This window comes from Balaenoptera borealis (assembly GCF_965194805.1).
Source record: "Balaenoptera borealis genome assembly, chromosome: 17".
Taxonomy (NCBI): domain Eukaryota; kingdom Metazoa; phylum Chordata; class Mammalia; order Artiodactyla; family Balaenopteridae; genus Balaenoptera; species Balaenoptera borealis.
In genome coordinates, this window is record NC_138876.1 from 27,872,580 (window position 1) to 27,889,449 (window position 16,870).

At 34.3% G+C, this 16,870-nt stretch overlaps 1 protein-coding gene across 1 annotated transcript in view; it reads right to left on the reverse strand.

Annotated features, from left to right (window-relative positions):
* PKHD1L1 (PKHD1 like 1) overlaps positions 1–16,870 on the reverse strand; it is a 153,494-nt gene that overhangs the window by 125,497 nt on the left and 11,127 nt on the right. The window contains exons 3-9 of the mRNA XM_082364165.1: positions 16,441–16,585; positions 15,100–15,208; positions 9,669–9,726; positions 8,344–8,437; positions 5,227–5,280; positions 4,624–4,697; positions 3,258–3,300 (exon numbers count right to left, since the gene is read on the reverse strand). Of these exons, the coding sequence (XP_082220291.1) occupies positions 3,258–3,300; positions 4,624–4,697; positions 5,227–5,280; positions 8,344–8,437; positions 9,669–9,726; positions 15,100–15,208; positions 16,441–16,585 (577 nt within the window). The remainder of the gene's footprint in view (positions 1–3,257; positions 3,301–4,623; positions 4,698–5,226; positions 5,281–8,343; positions 8,438–9,668; positions 9,727–15,099; positions 15,209–16,440; positions 16,586–16,870) is intronic.

A 16,870-nucleotide genomic window follows, 5' to 3' on the forward strand; every position in this document is an offset into this window, starting at 1 on the left:
TTCTCCTCTCTTGCCACTAACTTACATGAGAATACAGATGGATGAGAGCAAGTTCACAACAGTCCACCAGAGTTAGGTCATCCTTAATAAACACATAACCTATTCATATTTTTGACAGATACATACTTGCACTTCCATAGTCTAGAGGGTTAGGAAAGGAAGAAATCTGATCCTAAAATTAAATGCTGTTCTCTTAATTACCTCAATTAAATTCATAATTAGAAAAGTTAAGAAATTCTAATATTAAGACCCTAAACCCATTCATCATAATTATAACACAATGAACTGGAATCTAAAAGGATAATGTAAATCTTGTGGTGGAGACCAAGAGTTAACTCCCTATTAAGTCTAACACAGGCATTATAATGTGCATTTGCAAAGCTAAAGAGTTCCTGAAAATATTTTACGCTAAATTAGTTATTTAAGAAGTTCATATTAGATTTTATATTTTTATGTTATATGCTTTTCAGTTGATTTCTCAAAGATCTGAAATGATGCCAGTTCCGACAATGTTGTCTGTGGTCAGATCCTGCATCTGAAAAATTAACTCTGCTTTTTAAGTTGGTGGGAAATTTGCCTCCTGAAATAAAATTTGAATGTAATTTATTTGGTATGACACTGAGGTGATTTTCACTAATTCATTGATAATGACTAGGCATTTCTCAATTAAGCGAGCCTCATCTAAACCTTATCAGTTTGGAACAGCTGTTGTTTGAACTTGGGGTAATAAAGAGAGAAGGTTGGTTATTAAAAGAAATACAGAATGCACACAACATTGTAAATCAACTAAACTTCAAAAAAAAAAAAAATGAAATACAGAATGGGTGCCACAATAGTGTCTAATTGGTTCATCTGATATTCAGGAATGCTCCTGAAATTTGTAAAATATGGATTTTATAACTTATAAAATGACAACTTTTTTAAAATGCCATGTAATCTTAAAACTAGGCTTTTAAGTAGTAAATGTCATATTTTTAACAGTTATCTTAAATTCATAAGATTGTTTTATATAGAAACACAATTTCTTAAATTCTGAGACACTAATACAAAAGGAAATCCATTGGCTTAAAAAAGAAAAAAATGATTATAAGTCAAGATCACAGAATTAACAATTTTATGCAATATTTTTGCCTATATATGTGCAAATTTTCTGACTTTTTAAAATTGAAAATTGGGGGCATGTTAATGCCACATATTGACTTACGTATACTTATTAATCACATTCAAGCTTGATCACTCAAACGTTCTATTTTTGGGTAATTATTTCTCTGAGAGACATATGATGGATTTGGCAATTAGTACCTTTCATACAGACTCAGGACTAAGAATTCACTTTTCTCACCTTAGGAAGAATGACATTGAGAGCATAAAAGAACCATATATAGTTCATGAAATAATTTAAAACTGAGTAATTGTTGCTTCTGACATATTTTTCTAGTATTTTCAATAAAATCCTATTGTCTTATCTTATCAAATTATATGTAAGTAGGCCATGTCTTTGCAGCAAATCACAGTTAAGTCATGGGACTGTGTCATTTGCCCCATGTAAATCATAAAGGTAAATCTTAGCACCGTTTACATATCATCCACTCTGGCTTATCTTGAATTATAATATTCTTCATGGTTTTAGTGCAGTATATATTATTCTATAATGAAGTGTCCAGTGGGAATTCTCTGGCGGTCCAGTGGTTAGGACTTGGTGCTTTCACTGCCAGGGCCTGGGGTCGATCCCTGGTTGGGGAACTGAGATCCTGCAAGCTGCGTGGCACAGCCCCCAAAAAATAATGATAAAAATTTTTTTTAAAAAGAAAATACAGTCCCTGTGATTTGGGGACCCACAATTAAAAAAAAAAGTGTCCAGCCTAGGTTTATAACTTGGTAATAAACATATTGCCTCTAGGTGTCTAGAACTAGCTCATGTCTAAATACAGTGATAATGGATTTGGTTTCACCAACTCAACTGCATTTCCATACATGCATGGACCAAATCTCACCCTTCTCTTGCAGTCTGTAAACAATGAACAGGAATAACATCTACTCTGATTACAATATTGCCACTCTTTCTAAACTTCTAAGCACTGAGTCTCTCTTCAGAGACAAAAAGAAATCAATAGACCTATTTTATCATTGGTCTACTACTGATACATTAGTACTGGATGGCTAAATCTTGTGCCTTATTTGGATTTCTATCAACCAGCTCATTTTCCCAGGCACATCATGGTCCTGCCCATAAAAGGCCATTAGCATGCTATAGCTAGTGGGACAGCCAACAAATTCCACCCCCCCACATTTGCAAATGCTCCAGGAGTGGGGTGATGCCACCATGTCAGAGAATCCTGAGTCAGGATGTTAAATACTGATGAGATGTGTTTCTGTGACTGAAACCTTCCATCAGTCATGGCAGAGCACTGGAATAAAAGGCTTAGGCCCTGGAGTCAGACTGCATGGGTTCACATTCTAGCTTGGCTTCCTACCGGCTGAATATCCTTGGGCAAATTATTTAATGTTCCTAAGCCTCATTTTCCCAGTGTGCAGTACGGGGTGGATGATAACATTCAATTTATAGGTTCTTTGGGAGTATTAAACTAGATAATATATGTAAAGTGCTTAACACCATGCCTGCTACTAAATGTTCATTATTATTATCTATAATATGACATTTGCAGCATGTGTTGAGACTTGCATATTCTGATATTTCTGTAAGCGTGTGATGGTCTTTCTGACTGAAATTAGGATGTAGGATATCTGGAAATAAGTTCTAGTTTTACTAAAAATCATAAATATAAGTTATTAACATTGATGTTAAAATGAATAATTAAAAGCTATAACTACCATCTTTCACAACTCTATTTGTCCTGATACTTTAAGAGAAAACCATTATCAGGTAATATTAACCATGAGGTTTTATTTATCCTTACATTAGTTCAAATCAAAATTTAATTACTTAGCTATCAAAACAATTTTAATTAAATAAGAAGGACTACAAAACATAAAATAACACTTTATAAAATCACAATCAAAGATTTTTTTTATTTATTGTTTTAGGTAATGCTAGATTTCCCAACAATTGGAAGGCCATGTCTGAGGCACAAATTATGAGTGAACAGGAGTTACAGATCCCTTAAATGTTAATTTGGGGGAAGAAAGTGATTAATTTTTTAATCTAGGGATCTATATAGCACAAAGTAAATATACACTTTTGTTTTATTTACCCAGTTGAATTAATTATGAAAATTATTATTTACAAAATGACCTACCTTCCATAATCACTATCCAAGATGAAGCTGACATTGTGATGACCTGGAATTAATTAAAATACGCAATCAATTAAATTCTCAATCACAGGAGAACAATAACTATGTATTATAAAGCTGATTTAAAACAAAGAAAAGAAATATAAAATTAACACTGTCATTATGCAACCGTCTACTAATCCTCAAAGAAATGAAAACTGAAATATCTTAAAGTACCTAGTACTTTAAGATATACAAAATAATATGTCTCAAGGTTATAACCAGGAAAACCTGACAAAATATAATAATGAATGAAGAAGAAGAAAAGAATATATATGTAACCATACTGCCCTCAATTTTCTTTCATTCATTTAACAGCTATTTAATTGGGTCAGACACTCAGCTACGGGTTAAGAGATGCAGGGTGAGCACACAGTTTGCTCTTCTCAAAGAGCACACTGCTGGGCTTCCCCGGTGGCGCAGTGGTTGAGAATCTGCCTGCCAATGCAGGGGACACGGGTTCGAGCCCTGGTCCGGGAAGATCCCACATGCCGCGGAGCAACTAAGCCCGTGAGCCACAACTACTGAGCCTGCGCGTCTGGAGCCTGTGCTCCGCAACAAGAGAGGCCACGATAGTGAGAGGCCCGCGCACCGTGATGAAGAGTGGCCCCCGCTCGCCACAACTAGAGAAAGCCCTCGCACAGAAACGAAGACCCAACACAGTCAAAAATAAATACATAGTATGAGTGTGTTTCATGTTTGGTAATTGCAATCATTGTTGCTTTTGTTGTGGTCATCCATGTACAATGCTTGGTGTCAGTCTATTTATCTCTGGTAAAAATAAAATACAGAAAAAAAAAAAAAAAAAAAAGAGCACACTGCCAAGTGGAGAAAGCAATGACACAGAGAACTAAAAACTGTGATAAAGCTATCAAGGAAAAGGAGAACGAACTTTGAGAATGTAAGGCTGGGGATAAGGCTTTTTTGAAGACATGACATTTTATCTGAAACTTTCAGGATGGGAAGTTTGCAAGGGTCCTGAGACAGAAGGAATAAAGCTGATTCAATAACTAAAAGGTTTATGAGTCTGAAGTACATAGAGCAAGGAGAAAAAAGCAGAGTAAAAGTAAAGCTACAGGTAAATTAGTAATGGAATCATCTGGATGACAGAAGAAAAGAAAAAAGAAACTTGAAGAAGCTTACTTCAATGTCAACCTTAGAAAAAGGTAATTCATACATGCTTACATGACACTGAAAAGAAGCCAAGGTAAAGAGGAAATGCTAATTTTAAAAAAAAGGGATGAGGCCACAGGAGAGGTCTAAGAGAATACAAAACAAGGAAATAGTCAGGCATTTCTGAGAACAATGAAGAATGACGACTGACACTTACCAATGTAAGTTCCAGTCGTCTTACAAATCATAGAACCCATGTCTCCATTTGAGTGATCTAGTTTTAGACCATACCTAATAAAATATATATGTTAATTTCAAAGTTTATATTGACACTAAAGTTTTAAAATATTGTGTTTCCCTTAAAAACATCTTATGAATTTCAGAATATGTATCAGGATAGAAACTGTTGCTACAACAAAAATTTTTGTAAAATGAAAATACTTCCCAGTCTTGGTTGAAGTTATTTGAATAAAACTTCATTTGAAAATTAAATATTTTGTAATTAATTTGGTTATCCCCATTGATATTCCTTTTAAAGAATTTAAAACATTACCAAGTGAAACAATTATTTGATAAAGGTATTTCTCAAAACATCTTTCTCAAAATAATCTAAAAGCAGTTCATATCATACTATACTGGAGATAGTAGATATCAGGTTACAACTAACTATATAAATGATTGATAATTTACTATAAAAATATTGCAATCTATACTATTATAAAGCATTCAGCTATGCAATATTGCTAGAAATTACTATTTAAATCTAGTATGTTTACATCTATTATTTATTTTTCTAAAGAAAATTATTTGAATTACTTACAAATTATCAGATTGTGGTATGAGAAGTTCACAGGGCATTCCTCCAATATAAACTCTGTATAAATATTTTATTGGAAATGATCAAGTTGTGTTTAATACATCACTTCAAAATGCTCTCCTCCCACGAAGTTTACTGCTACCTTATATTTTTTTTCCCAATCACTTATTATTATCCATCATTCATTCACTCAACAAACATCTATTGACCACTTATTATGTTACAGTTTTTGCTCTAGGTACTGGAACACATCAGTGAACAGAACAAAGATCCCTGCCCTTATAGGACTGACATTCTAACTTGGGGAGAATGACAATAAACATGATAATAATAACATATTTGTTGTGTTAGAAAGTGATAAATACTATGGGAATAGAAAATGTAGATAATGGGGACTCTTCCACCTGAAGTTCAATCAATTCAAATACAAAATATAATTTTCTAGTTAAGTTTCATACTATAAGAATTAAACAAGGCCCACAGCAGAGGTCCCACAAAGTAATTGGATGACGAGAACAGCATCAGTGTCAATGAAATGGCAACAAGAAGCTGAGAAGGATTAGAAGCTGAGAGGAAAATCTGCCTTCACATTTCCCCAGCTGACTAGGTCGACCCATTGCTTTAAGGCTGATAGAACCCAAGGAGATCAGAGGCTTGCAGGTAACTGACTGCTATCACATTCTTTGCACCATCAGAACAAACCCCCAGCTTCTGGGACAGCAAATCCCATACTCAAAATAAGGCCAGACACAAACCTCAACTATAAAAAATAGAGACTTCTATTTGCAGAGAACTTTGAACTTTTTAATATACACACAAATTCTTTCATTTGATCATTACTTTAGGTTGTAAAGAAGTAAACTGAATTACTGTAACCATTTTAGAGATTTATGAATTCATATTCTCTTTCTAACTTCTTGCCTCACTGCAACTAAATAATAAATTTAGCAGCAAACATTTACAGGCGCTTACCACATTTAGTCCTTGCAACTACCTTATGGGTTAGTAACTATTACCCTTCCATTTTACAGATGAAGAGACTGAGGCAGGGAGGTTAAGTAGTTTGCCCAAGACTGCAGCCAGTAAGGGACAGAGCAGGAATTCAAACCCAGACAGTCCTGCTCCAATGTGTGCTCTTAACTGCATCCCGTAATTCCCAAAGTGGTCTGGGTTTGCCTTTCTATGGTAATACTAACTTATTTGGCCTTAAATACATATATTTAACTTTTTTTCTCATCTGATCTTTTAGACCAAAAGTGCCTTAGTAGGCACTAGGTCCTTCAGTTATTTGCATGTCCTCTATCATTTGTACCTGGTCTGAATTTGGAGATTTGGCCAAATTGACAAGACTTGTGAGAAGCAAAAGCAGCTTGAGCACTTGCGTCTCCTGACGTCCTGCCCAGGACTCGGCCCATTGTTTCCTGGTAACAGAATTCAGGCACAATGAAATGCCTTGAGGGCCCCAGTGTCACAATGAATGTGGTAGAAATGAGATAAATGCAGCTCTAAAACCTTTGCCCCTCCTATTAACAGGTGTGTGATTTTTTTTCTATTTATATATAGTATATCAGGGTTACCAGAGTATAGGGGCTGGGTAGCCTGCCCTCTGAGGTCTCTTCTGACTGTGATTCTGTGATTTCATGAAATAATTTTTATCCATTCCTTTGTATTAAACAGAAGTAAATTTCAACTACAGTGGAGAAAGAAAAGGAATCACTTTGAAAGTTAAACTTTCTATTTTCTGCCATCATTAGGGAAAGGATGACTTAGAGAACCCAAATTAAGAATTGGAATATAAGACATTCATAACACTAGGGGGTGGGGGGAAGGGAGGGACTGGGAGTTTGGGGTTAGTAGATGCAAACTATTACATATAGAATGGATGAACAACAAGGTCCTACTGTGTAACAGGGAACTATATTCAATGTCCTGGGATAAACCATAATGAAAAGAATATAAAAAAAGAATGTATATATATATGTATAACTGAGTCACTTTGCTGTATAGCAGAAATTAACACATTGTAAATCAACTATACTTCAATTTTAAAAAAAGACATTCATAACACTCAACTACATGGAAATAGACAAAATCTTTATTTATACTAAACTGTCCATATAAAATGTTAAATATTTGTTTCTCTATTTTAGTAGTTCTTTTATTATAAGATCAACATGAATATTTGTAGAATATTATAGATTCATACAAATGTGATTTAACTGAGAGTTCTACCCCACAGAATGCCAGATAAATTATCTTTATTTCATTTAGTAAAACCTTTCAAATTGCATGTTTTACAAAATTATATATGCATATGTACGTGTATGTGTGCTGTCTGAGTTATTATTTATCCATTTATTCATTTTACATATGTATTCAATAAGCATGAAGCATCTTGAAAGCTATGATACTGATTCTGTAGGAAATGAACAGGACTTCCAGTCTTTCAAGGCAGGACTGAGATAACCCCACCTATGCTAGAGGAAGATAACTCTAGTGACAGTGCTAGTTTCCTACCCAAAAGGTGGAAACTAATATTTTTCGATGTTAGGTAACCAGCCAATGTTACCAGATGGTCCACAGTTAGTATATGGAGGAACCAGGATTCAAATCCTAGCCTGTTAATAAATTATTGACAGTTTCTAGTTTCAGCACTGTCCCATACATGACATGTAGTAGAAGAAGTGCCAAATTGCCTGTTAGGAGACTTGTGTTCTCCTCCTGACCTTGACTAAGTGATGGACTTCCAGGCTTCAGAGGTTTTTGTTTAATATGTACAAAATGAGGCAGTTAGATTAAGTAACAAAATTCTCCAGTGATGAAGTTCTGTGACTTCAGCTTAATTACTATTGGACTTGCTTCCATGTACCTTCTATAAATAAAGTCCATCATAGAAAAATAAGCAATTATGTCATACTAAAAGAGAAAGGTATACTGGCCATTGTTTCTATGTCAATGAATCATGGCAACAGTCTATTTTTCTTCCTCTAATTAGATGGCTGAAAACCACTAGTTAATCCCATCACATTGTAGTGGTTTTTAATATCATTGGACCCATTATTCATGGGATATCATATCTCATTTATGAATTATAAGAATGTTTCCACATCAGAAACTTACCTTAAAATCCTAACATTTTTCCCATTGGAGCTTAGTGCTATATTACTTCCATAGACATCAGTGAAGATTCTGCCTTGGATTGTTATTAGTGTACCTAAAAACAAAACAAAGAAAAAGCTGTGTAAGATTATCTATCCATATACCCATACACTTAATATTAAAACTTTAGAGGTTTTCCCAATAAAACAAGCATCCAGACGCTGACATCTCGTGTTCACTACTATTGTTTAGCATTGTTCTGAAAGTTCTAATACAATAAACCATGAACAAATAATTACAGTATTAAAGAGATATCTATAAGTATTTATAGCTTAAAGAGGTGTTTCGTGGAAGATAGGATGAATTATTCAATAAATATTGCTTGGGTCATGGGTGATTTATTTGAAAAAATGTAAATAAGATCCCTACCTTATGCCAAAAATGACATAAATTCTAGGTGAAATAAAAATTAAATATAAACAATAAAACCATACAAACTCTTGAAAAATAAGTGAAAATTTATATAATATTTGTATAATCGGGATGGTGGGATCTTCTACAGCATAAAAATAAAGGGAGAAATAACAAATCTATAGATTTGATAATAAAAATTAAGTGTCTGAATGACAGAAACATCACTAATAAATTTTAAAAGCAAATAATAAATTCAAAAAATATTTCCCATCTATATGATGTATATATGGTTAATATTCTTAAAATGCAAAGAATTCTTGCAACTTAATATGAAAAGAATGACTAGCCTTAAAAAGAGAGATGAACCAGTAATTTATAAAAAGAAGAAATACAAATGGTTAATAAATACGAAATTAATTACATAAATCAAAGAACTGGAAAAATACAAAAAAAAACCCAACTATATTCTTCACATAAATTCTTTTTAAAAAAAAAAGAAAAGGAGAAAAGGCCTCCTGTCTTCCAGCACCCAGTGTCCACTGGGCTTGGAGCGGGTGGAGCCAGGGCCAGCGCCCTAGAAGAAGGTATAGGAGTAGAATTTTTCACATAAATTCTTGAAAAAAATGAGTACCTAGAATTGTCAAGGTTATAGAAAAAGGCATTTTCATATATTCCTGTTGGAATTATAAACTGGTATAACTATAGCTATTATAAGAAACACTGGAAGCAAACTAATGTTCAATAGAGGGAAAGTTTAATACATTATAATAGATTCATATGCAGCTATTAAAAAGCATTAAAAAAAATTTTTAGTTGTTTTATAATCAGAAAATGCTATTTATAAATTTTTAGGTATCATAATAATTTTATGTACTAAAAATTGATTAACTATTATAAACCAAAAAAGACATTTCAGCTGTCATATAACAGACCTGGAGTTCCAGATAAAGGTGTGATGCTCCTTATTGTTGGGGTTCTGAAACTTTTTGCCTGTAAAATAATATTGTTGATAAGCAGTCATCTCTATTTTGTTCCTAGTTTTATTAAATATCTCGGCTTCTTACATTATTTATATTTGAACAATATCCATAATATGACTGTCAAAATATTCCTTTTATATATGAGAAATAAAGTTCAGAATATTACTCTGATTATTCAAAATCTTTTCCTTACCCCCTAAAAATCCTCTTTCATTTCAAAGTGTTTCTACTTGGAATTTTAAAATTCAATCATCCTTTTGTTATCAGTGTAAGTCAAACCACAGTAATAAGGCTCTCTGGTAAAGAGTTCTAAGAATTTGGTGGAATAAAATTAAAGAAAGCCTACTTTGGGTTAAGATTATAAAGAAAAAATAACAAAGCATTTTTCAAAAACATAGAAGCAAAACTTGGAAAGAGTTCATCAGAGTAAGCTTTAGTAACTAAGCTAACGATAATTTTCTAGAGTTATTATACAAAAAACACTTAGGACACCACCTGACACATTGGCTATTATTATTCAAGTAAACATATGCCAACTTCTTTTTAAAAGACAAAATGAGAAATAATTACACCAAAAGGGAAATTTGAAAAACAAAATTAATTCTGAACAGGCAAAAAGCAAAGCTGATAGACAAAGTTTCCTCAATAACTGGGATACAAGCAGATCAACATCTACGCCTAAAAACAAATAATGTAGGAGAAAAACAAGCTAGAAATAGATCAAGAACAGTCCATCTGCATAAACACAAGGGTACCTCAGAAAAACAGAAGAGGACAGAAACATGGGCTTTATTTTTAAGGAATAACTGAAGTTTTTTGGAGGAGGAAGGTTGCTGGTGGAGAAAAAGATGGCCTCTACATGAATACAACAATTTTATAAGCAAAATAACCTAGCACAAAGTAGACTCTCACTAAATGTCAGCTGCCCGCCCCCCATTCTCATTCAGGAATAACCTAAAAGAAAGATGCCCAGATACTTAAAGTAAAAAGACAGATTTCTTTCAAACTTCCAAGAAGAGATAAATTTTGAAATTTGAGGCTAAGAGTGACTTCAGACTCATTCTTTCACACTTCATAAGTGGTTAATGGAGAATCTATGTAAAAGTAATAAGTAATATAATACTTAGTCAAATGGACTTTGGGCAAAATATCATTTTTAGAGGTAGTAAGAGAAAAGGTAGAGGAACTACCAAGTTGTGTGTAAATCAATCTCTCTAAGCCACAGTGTACTCATATAAATTACATCTGTGGCAAAAAATAATTGAAGAGTGCATATTAAACAACATATTAGTTACTATTATTATTTGAGGAGCTAGATTAGAAACAGATTTTCAATTTAATACACCATCTACAAAGAAAAGAATCAATGAAGATGGCAGAGCAAGTTATTTTATAGAAAATAGAAAATGAGGGAGAAGGTTCTAAAAATTAATAATAATTAGTCTGAATAATAACAGCAGTCAAGGATAATGATAAAAAGTATTAAAGATAAAGTCAGAAAATAGTATGAGAATTAGATGCTACAAGTATGCAATTTTGTAAAGGGTTTTAAACAACCCAATAAAAGTGTGCAAAAGTTATTGGTCCTGATAAGAACAAAAAGTAAGGGTAAGCACTTAGAGACGTTTAAGACAACTGGACATTGCTGTGACATTTTTATTGTATTTTACATAATATTGAGTCACAACAGACTGGAAATTTTAAAAAAGATGATCCTTCACCATGGGTTGTTTAAGACACAGGACCAAGAAACAATGGAGATATGATTTCAAAATTCCAAAGTGGAGTTCTATACCCAACTAAACTGTCAACTAAATGTGAGAGTAGCATGGAAGTTTTAGTATTGGAAGGATTTTATTTTAACCTATTAGTAGGAGTTTATTTTCTAAGTACACTTTGCTCCACTAACATGAGGGAGTAGTAAATCAAGAAAAAGGAAGACATAAGATTTAGGGAGCAAGTAGTGACATGAGGGAGAGAGGCAGGAAGCCCCCAGAAAGCTGGTGAAGGGAGACCCCATGATGATTGACTGCTGTGCAGCACATCTAGAGAACAGGCTGTCCAGACTGGAGCAGGAGCACAGAGGGATTCAGGAGTGATGTCTTTTAGGCAAAGATGATTTGATAAATTACCTAATGACTTAAATACATTGAAAAAATGTCATACTTCTCGTGCAGAGCTTTATACACAGAAAACTAGGCAAATACCTACACACACATAAAAACCCAGTTATTAACTCCAAGCAAAACAAAATACTGTATGAGAGAGAAATGTAGTCACAGTACAATACTTGTTTCAGCTATGAATATTACTTATACAGACATAATCATGTTATGAATATTGATCTAACCAAAACAGGGGCAAATCTAACTGGGAGAAGGAGTGGGAGGATATCTGTGTGTGTTGGAGGTGGGAAGGGGTAGCAGTTTCATCTCAAACATGGCTATAATTTTCTTCTCCCTGTATCCTCACCTGCAATGTCTTTGCAGCTCTTCCCATCAAGAGATGGAGGCTTGAATACGGACTGGCCTTGGAACTTGTTTCAGCCATTAGAATGTGGTTCAAGTAGCGTGACATTTCTGAGCCTAGGGCTAAAGGTTCCCTGCATACTTCTGCTCTCCTGAGGGATCCCTGCCTCCATCATATGAATAACTCTGGGCTACTTTTGGAGGGTACAGACACTATATAGAACAAAGCCTAATCAGCTCAGTTGTTCCAACTGAGGCCTCCCAAATGTGAAAGCACCTAGCCAAGAGCAGCAAAGCCTCCTACCTAATGCGCAGCTGACCACAGACACACGAGCAAGCCCAACAGAGATCAGTCTAGCTCTGCCCAGAACAGAAGAACCACACAGCTGACCCATGGCTACATAAGCAATATAAATTATTGCTGCTTGAAGCTAAGCTTGCAAGCTGTGTTACACAGTACAAGTTAATAGATGTAAGAATATAGGTGCTAAATTCTCATCTTCCATTGTAAGAATTATCAATAAATAGATAATATTGATAGTTAAACTTTAACTATTCAGAAATAGCAATAAATATATTTCTAATTAAGAAGCCTATTATTTAGAAATATCACAATAAATCATATAAAACATTATTTGTACATACGTTAGAAAAAATATGTTTCTTCTTTAGAAATATCACAATAGATATATAAAGTTATTGAAAGTAGGGGACTCTGGAGACTAAGAATGAGGAGCACGTCAAGGAAGTGCTGTTTGCTTTTAATTAACCTTGTAGAACCAGTTCAGCTTTTCATTATATACAAGTATAACTTTGTTAAATAAAAATTTTAATTTTCTATCTCACATTTTCAGACCACACACCACTAAACTTAGAAGTTATTAAGAGAGAAAAATCATTTAAGAAGATTCAATTGTACGGCATTAAATTTTTTTCTTAAGTTCGTCTTAATCAGAGAAAGAGCACAGAGCACCAGTCAGCGGACACAACCTGTGCTCCTACTAAGTGTTAAATGTTATGCTTGTTCTAGGGACATAAAGTTGAATAAAACCCTCTGACCCAGAACATTGTAAAAAATAATCATTGTACAGTGGACTAGGTGCTAAAGTAGTAATAAATGGAATATATAGATTAAAACACTGTATAGTAATTACTATGGCTGGGTTCTTTCTGATCTCCATATTTATATCATTTAATCCTCCATTTTACATGATGCTATGAGATAATCTCCATTTTACAGAAAATGAAGAAACGTGAAGCACAGTTTCACTATGACCAAGTCAGAGTAAATGATGAAGCCTGTATATGAACCCTGCACTAAGCCACTATACAACTGAGGAAATCACTTAGCTCTGCTTGGGGGAATTTTAAGAGTCCTAAGCAAAGATCAGGACACACTAAGCAGAAATGAGTAAGATGTATCGGTTCTTGGTCAGGGAGAATGTTAGAAGACATTGCTGGAAACAGAACTGTTTCCAGACTCTGATACAGTAAAGGAAACCTACAGATGATGGGTAAAGGAGGGATACTGAGCAGGGGAAAGGAATAATAACGTGCATGGTTTTGAATGCTGCATGTGAACAGTGTAATGAAGAAGGACAGAGAGACCAACAGGCTGCAGCGATAATGGGTGAGAAATGACAAGGCCAGAATCAAAACCAAGGCCATGTCAGGAAAGAAGATAAGGGGACGATGAACTTTAGAGCTAATTTGCAGGGTAGGATCATCATGGTTTGGGGCTGAAGATGAAGGAAAGGGAGAAACCAAGGATGTAACAGGTTTCTAGCTTGAGATGTGTCAGAAATACCAGACAAAAAGTAGGGTTGGGCTTCCTTGGTGGCGCAGTGGTTGAGAGTCTGCCTGCTAATGCAGGGGACACAGGTTCGAGCCCTGGTCTGGGAAGATCCCACATGTCACGGAGCAACTAGGCCCGTGAGCCACAACTACTGAGCCTGCGCGTCTGGAGCCTGTGCTCTGCAACAAGAGAGGCCACAACAGTGAGAGGCCCGCGCACCGCGATGAAGAGCAGCCCCCGCTTGCCACAACTACAGGAAGCCCTAGCACAGAAACGAAGACCCAACATAGTAATCAATCAATCAATCAATAAATCTTTAAAAAAAAAAAAAAAAAAAAAGTAGGGTTAAGGAGGAATACGAGAAGTCCAGTTTGAGATTTGTTGAATTTAGGTTGCTTTGGAGCCATTTTGGCATTTTATTCTAGGAAACAAAAGATGGCTCCACATTTAAGGAGAGAGGAGGGAGCCAGAGCTATTTGGGATTCATATTTGGCAATATATTTGGGAATCGTAGACGCTTCTTGAGGACAGAAGTCATAACTAATTTCCTCAGCATTTCATCTTATATTGTAACATTACAGCACTCAGTAATTGACAACTTAAAACATAAATACAATTTTTTTAAATATATGGGATGGTCCTTAGAATAAAATGTATTATAGTGAACGCCTATATTTAGGGTAACTAAATTTTGAATGGCTCTGTGCTACATGCAGTCACATCTTATCTCATTCCATTAGAAAGTACAAAGAAAGGGAAAAGAGTTATGTCTCTATTTAAAATGAAAGTGAGTCTGATGAAAACAGAAAAAGGAAAATCAAACTAAGGGCAGAAATGGAGAAAGAGAAAAAACAGTATGAACAAGAAAATAGTTTGGAAGTATACAAGTTTAATTCATTAATAAAATTAATTTAAAAAGGTAAACACGAAATGATAAAAGAGCTTCCATTACTATAGAAGATAATTAACAGTCGGTGAAATTAAACTTAGCTACATGCTAGTAAATTATTTAATGTGGAAATAGATAACAATCTGTAAAATTAAAAAATAAAAACCCAGTTCTGCAAGAAAGAAAGCGTACGATCAATTATACGTAAGTTAGAGAGGAGATGCCACGTACATTGAAGCTGCAGGCCCAGCTGTTGATGTGACCTTTGCAGATATTATTTTCTGCAATAGGAACCCCATCCACACTGACTCTAATAGTGTAGGAATCTTCTGGCATTGCTCTGGAAAGCAAATGAAGAACACATAAGGAATGCAAAACTCTGTTATTTAATGTATAGCATTAATGCACATGTCATTTTTGAAAAAAAGTGTCTGAAATTCTAATTGTTGTACAATTAAATTCAATTTTATATTATGGAAGAAGATGATCTCCATCCTGAACTCTGTACTGCAAATTCTAACATTATAGACCTCAGGCAAATGCTTATTCTGACTAATGCATTGGTGCTTATTGAAAAGGAAAACAAATGTAATAATAATCATTTAAAATAGTAACAAATCATCTTGGTACAATTATTTTATGCTTTACTTTTTAAAAAGTTTTAATAATGTTTCTCCCTAAGTAAGCTGAAAAACAGCCTAATGTGGATAGAATCCTCTGAAATATGGGCTACCTGTCTCAGTATTGAAAGTTGCCATTTAAAATGATTAATTTCGGGGCTTCCCTAGTGGCGCAGTGGTTGAGAATCTGCCTGCCAATGCAGGGGACGCGGGTTCGAGCCCTGGTCTGGGAGGATCCCACATGCCGCGGAGCGGCTAAGCCCGTGAGCCACAACTACTGAGCCTGCGCATCTGGAGCCTGTGCTCTGCAACGGGGAGGCCGCAACAGTGAGAGGCCCGCGCACCGCGATGAAGAGTGGCCCCCACTCACCACAACTGGAGAAAGCCCTCGCATAGAAACGAAGACCCAACACAGCCAAAAATAAAATAAAATAAATAAATAAAATTTAAAAAAAAAAAAAAAGATTAATTTTTTCTCCTAAGTTGCTAATAACAAACATCAATTTGAGCTGATAGTAAAGAACTTGAAATGTCAATCTACAAAATGATCATCTTTAATCTTAATGACTATGTCAAGATTCTGAACAAAATTAATCAAACTGGACAGGAAGGCATAATTTTGATATTTTGAAGAGCATCATCACAATTTAATAGTGGCCATTTATCTTCTAAAAAAGATCAATAATGATAATAGCTCTAATAACCTGGGAAAGGATATAGAATATATTTTGATCATGCCAATATGTGGAAAGAGTATTATAACTGAATATAATAAAGGTATAAAATAGTCTAAACATCATGAAATCAAAAATAATAGCTGAAAAAAAATAGCAGATAATCAGAAAAACATTATTGTAATAGCCAGAGTGATAAAACTATTATAATACTAATATGCATAACTGTGGTTCTGATATGATGAAAATTATTTTATTAAAGATACTTTAAAACATACCTAGTATAGCATGTAATTTGAGTTGAATGACTTGAATCTTTTTCTACATCACAAGAAATTGATCGGAAAGAAGAAACTAATTGCACACTGTTTCCCAACTCAGCATTATCAACTCCATAGTTAAACTGGTTTGCTTGAGCAAAACCTGGAAGAATGAAAGCACTCAATTATTATTAATGGAACTCTGTTTTCAAAGATCCAACACTTATTTCGTATTGAATCATTGAATAAATAAGAAATAGTACTGATGTAAGCAGTTAATCTATTTCATATTTACCCCTATGATTGTAATCCTCTTTGGAAACATGAAAATTAGCCTTTAATTAATTTATTCATAAAAGCAATGCTTGAGAACCTATTATTTGTCAGGTTGTTAATTGCATTGTAATCAAATGGCTTATATCCCAGTAATAGGGTGGGGAGGGGTGGA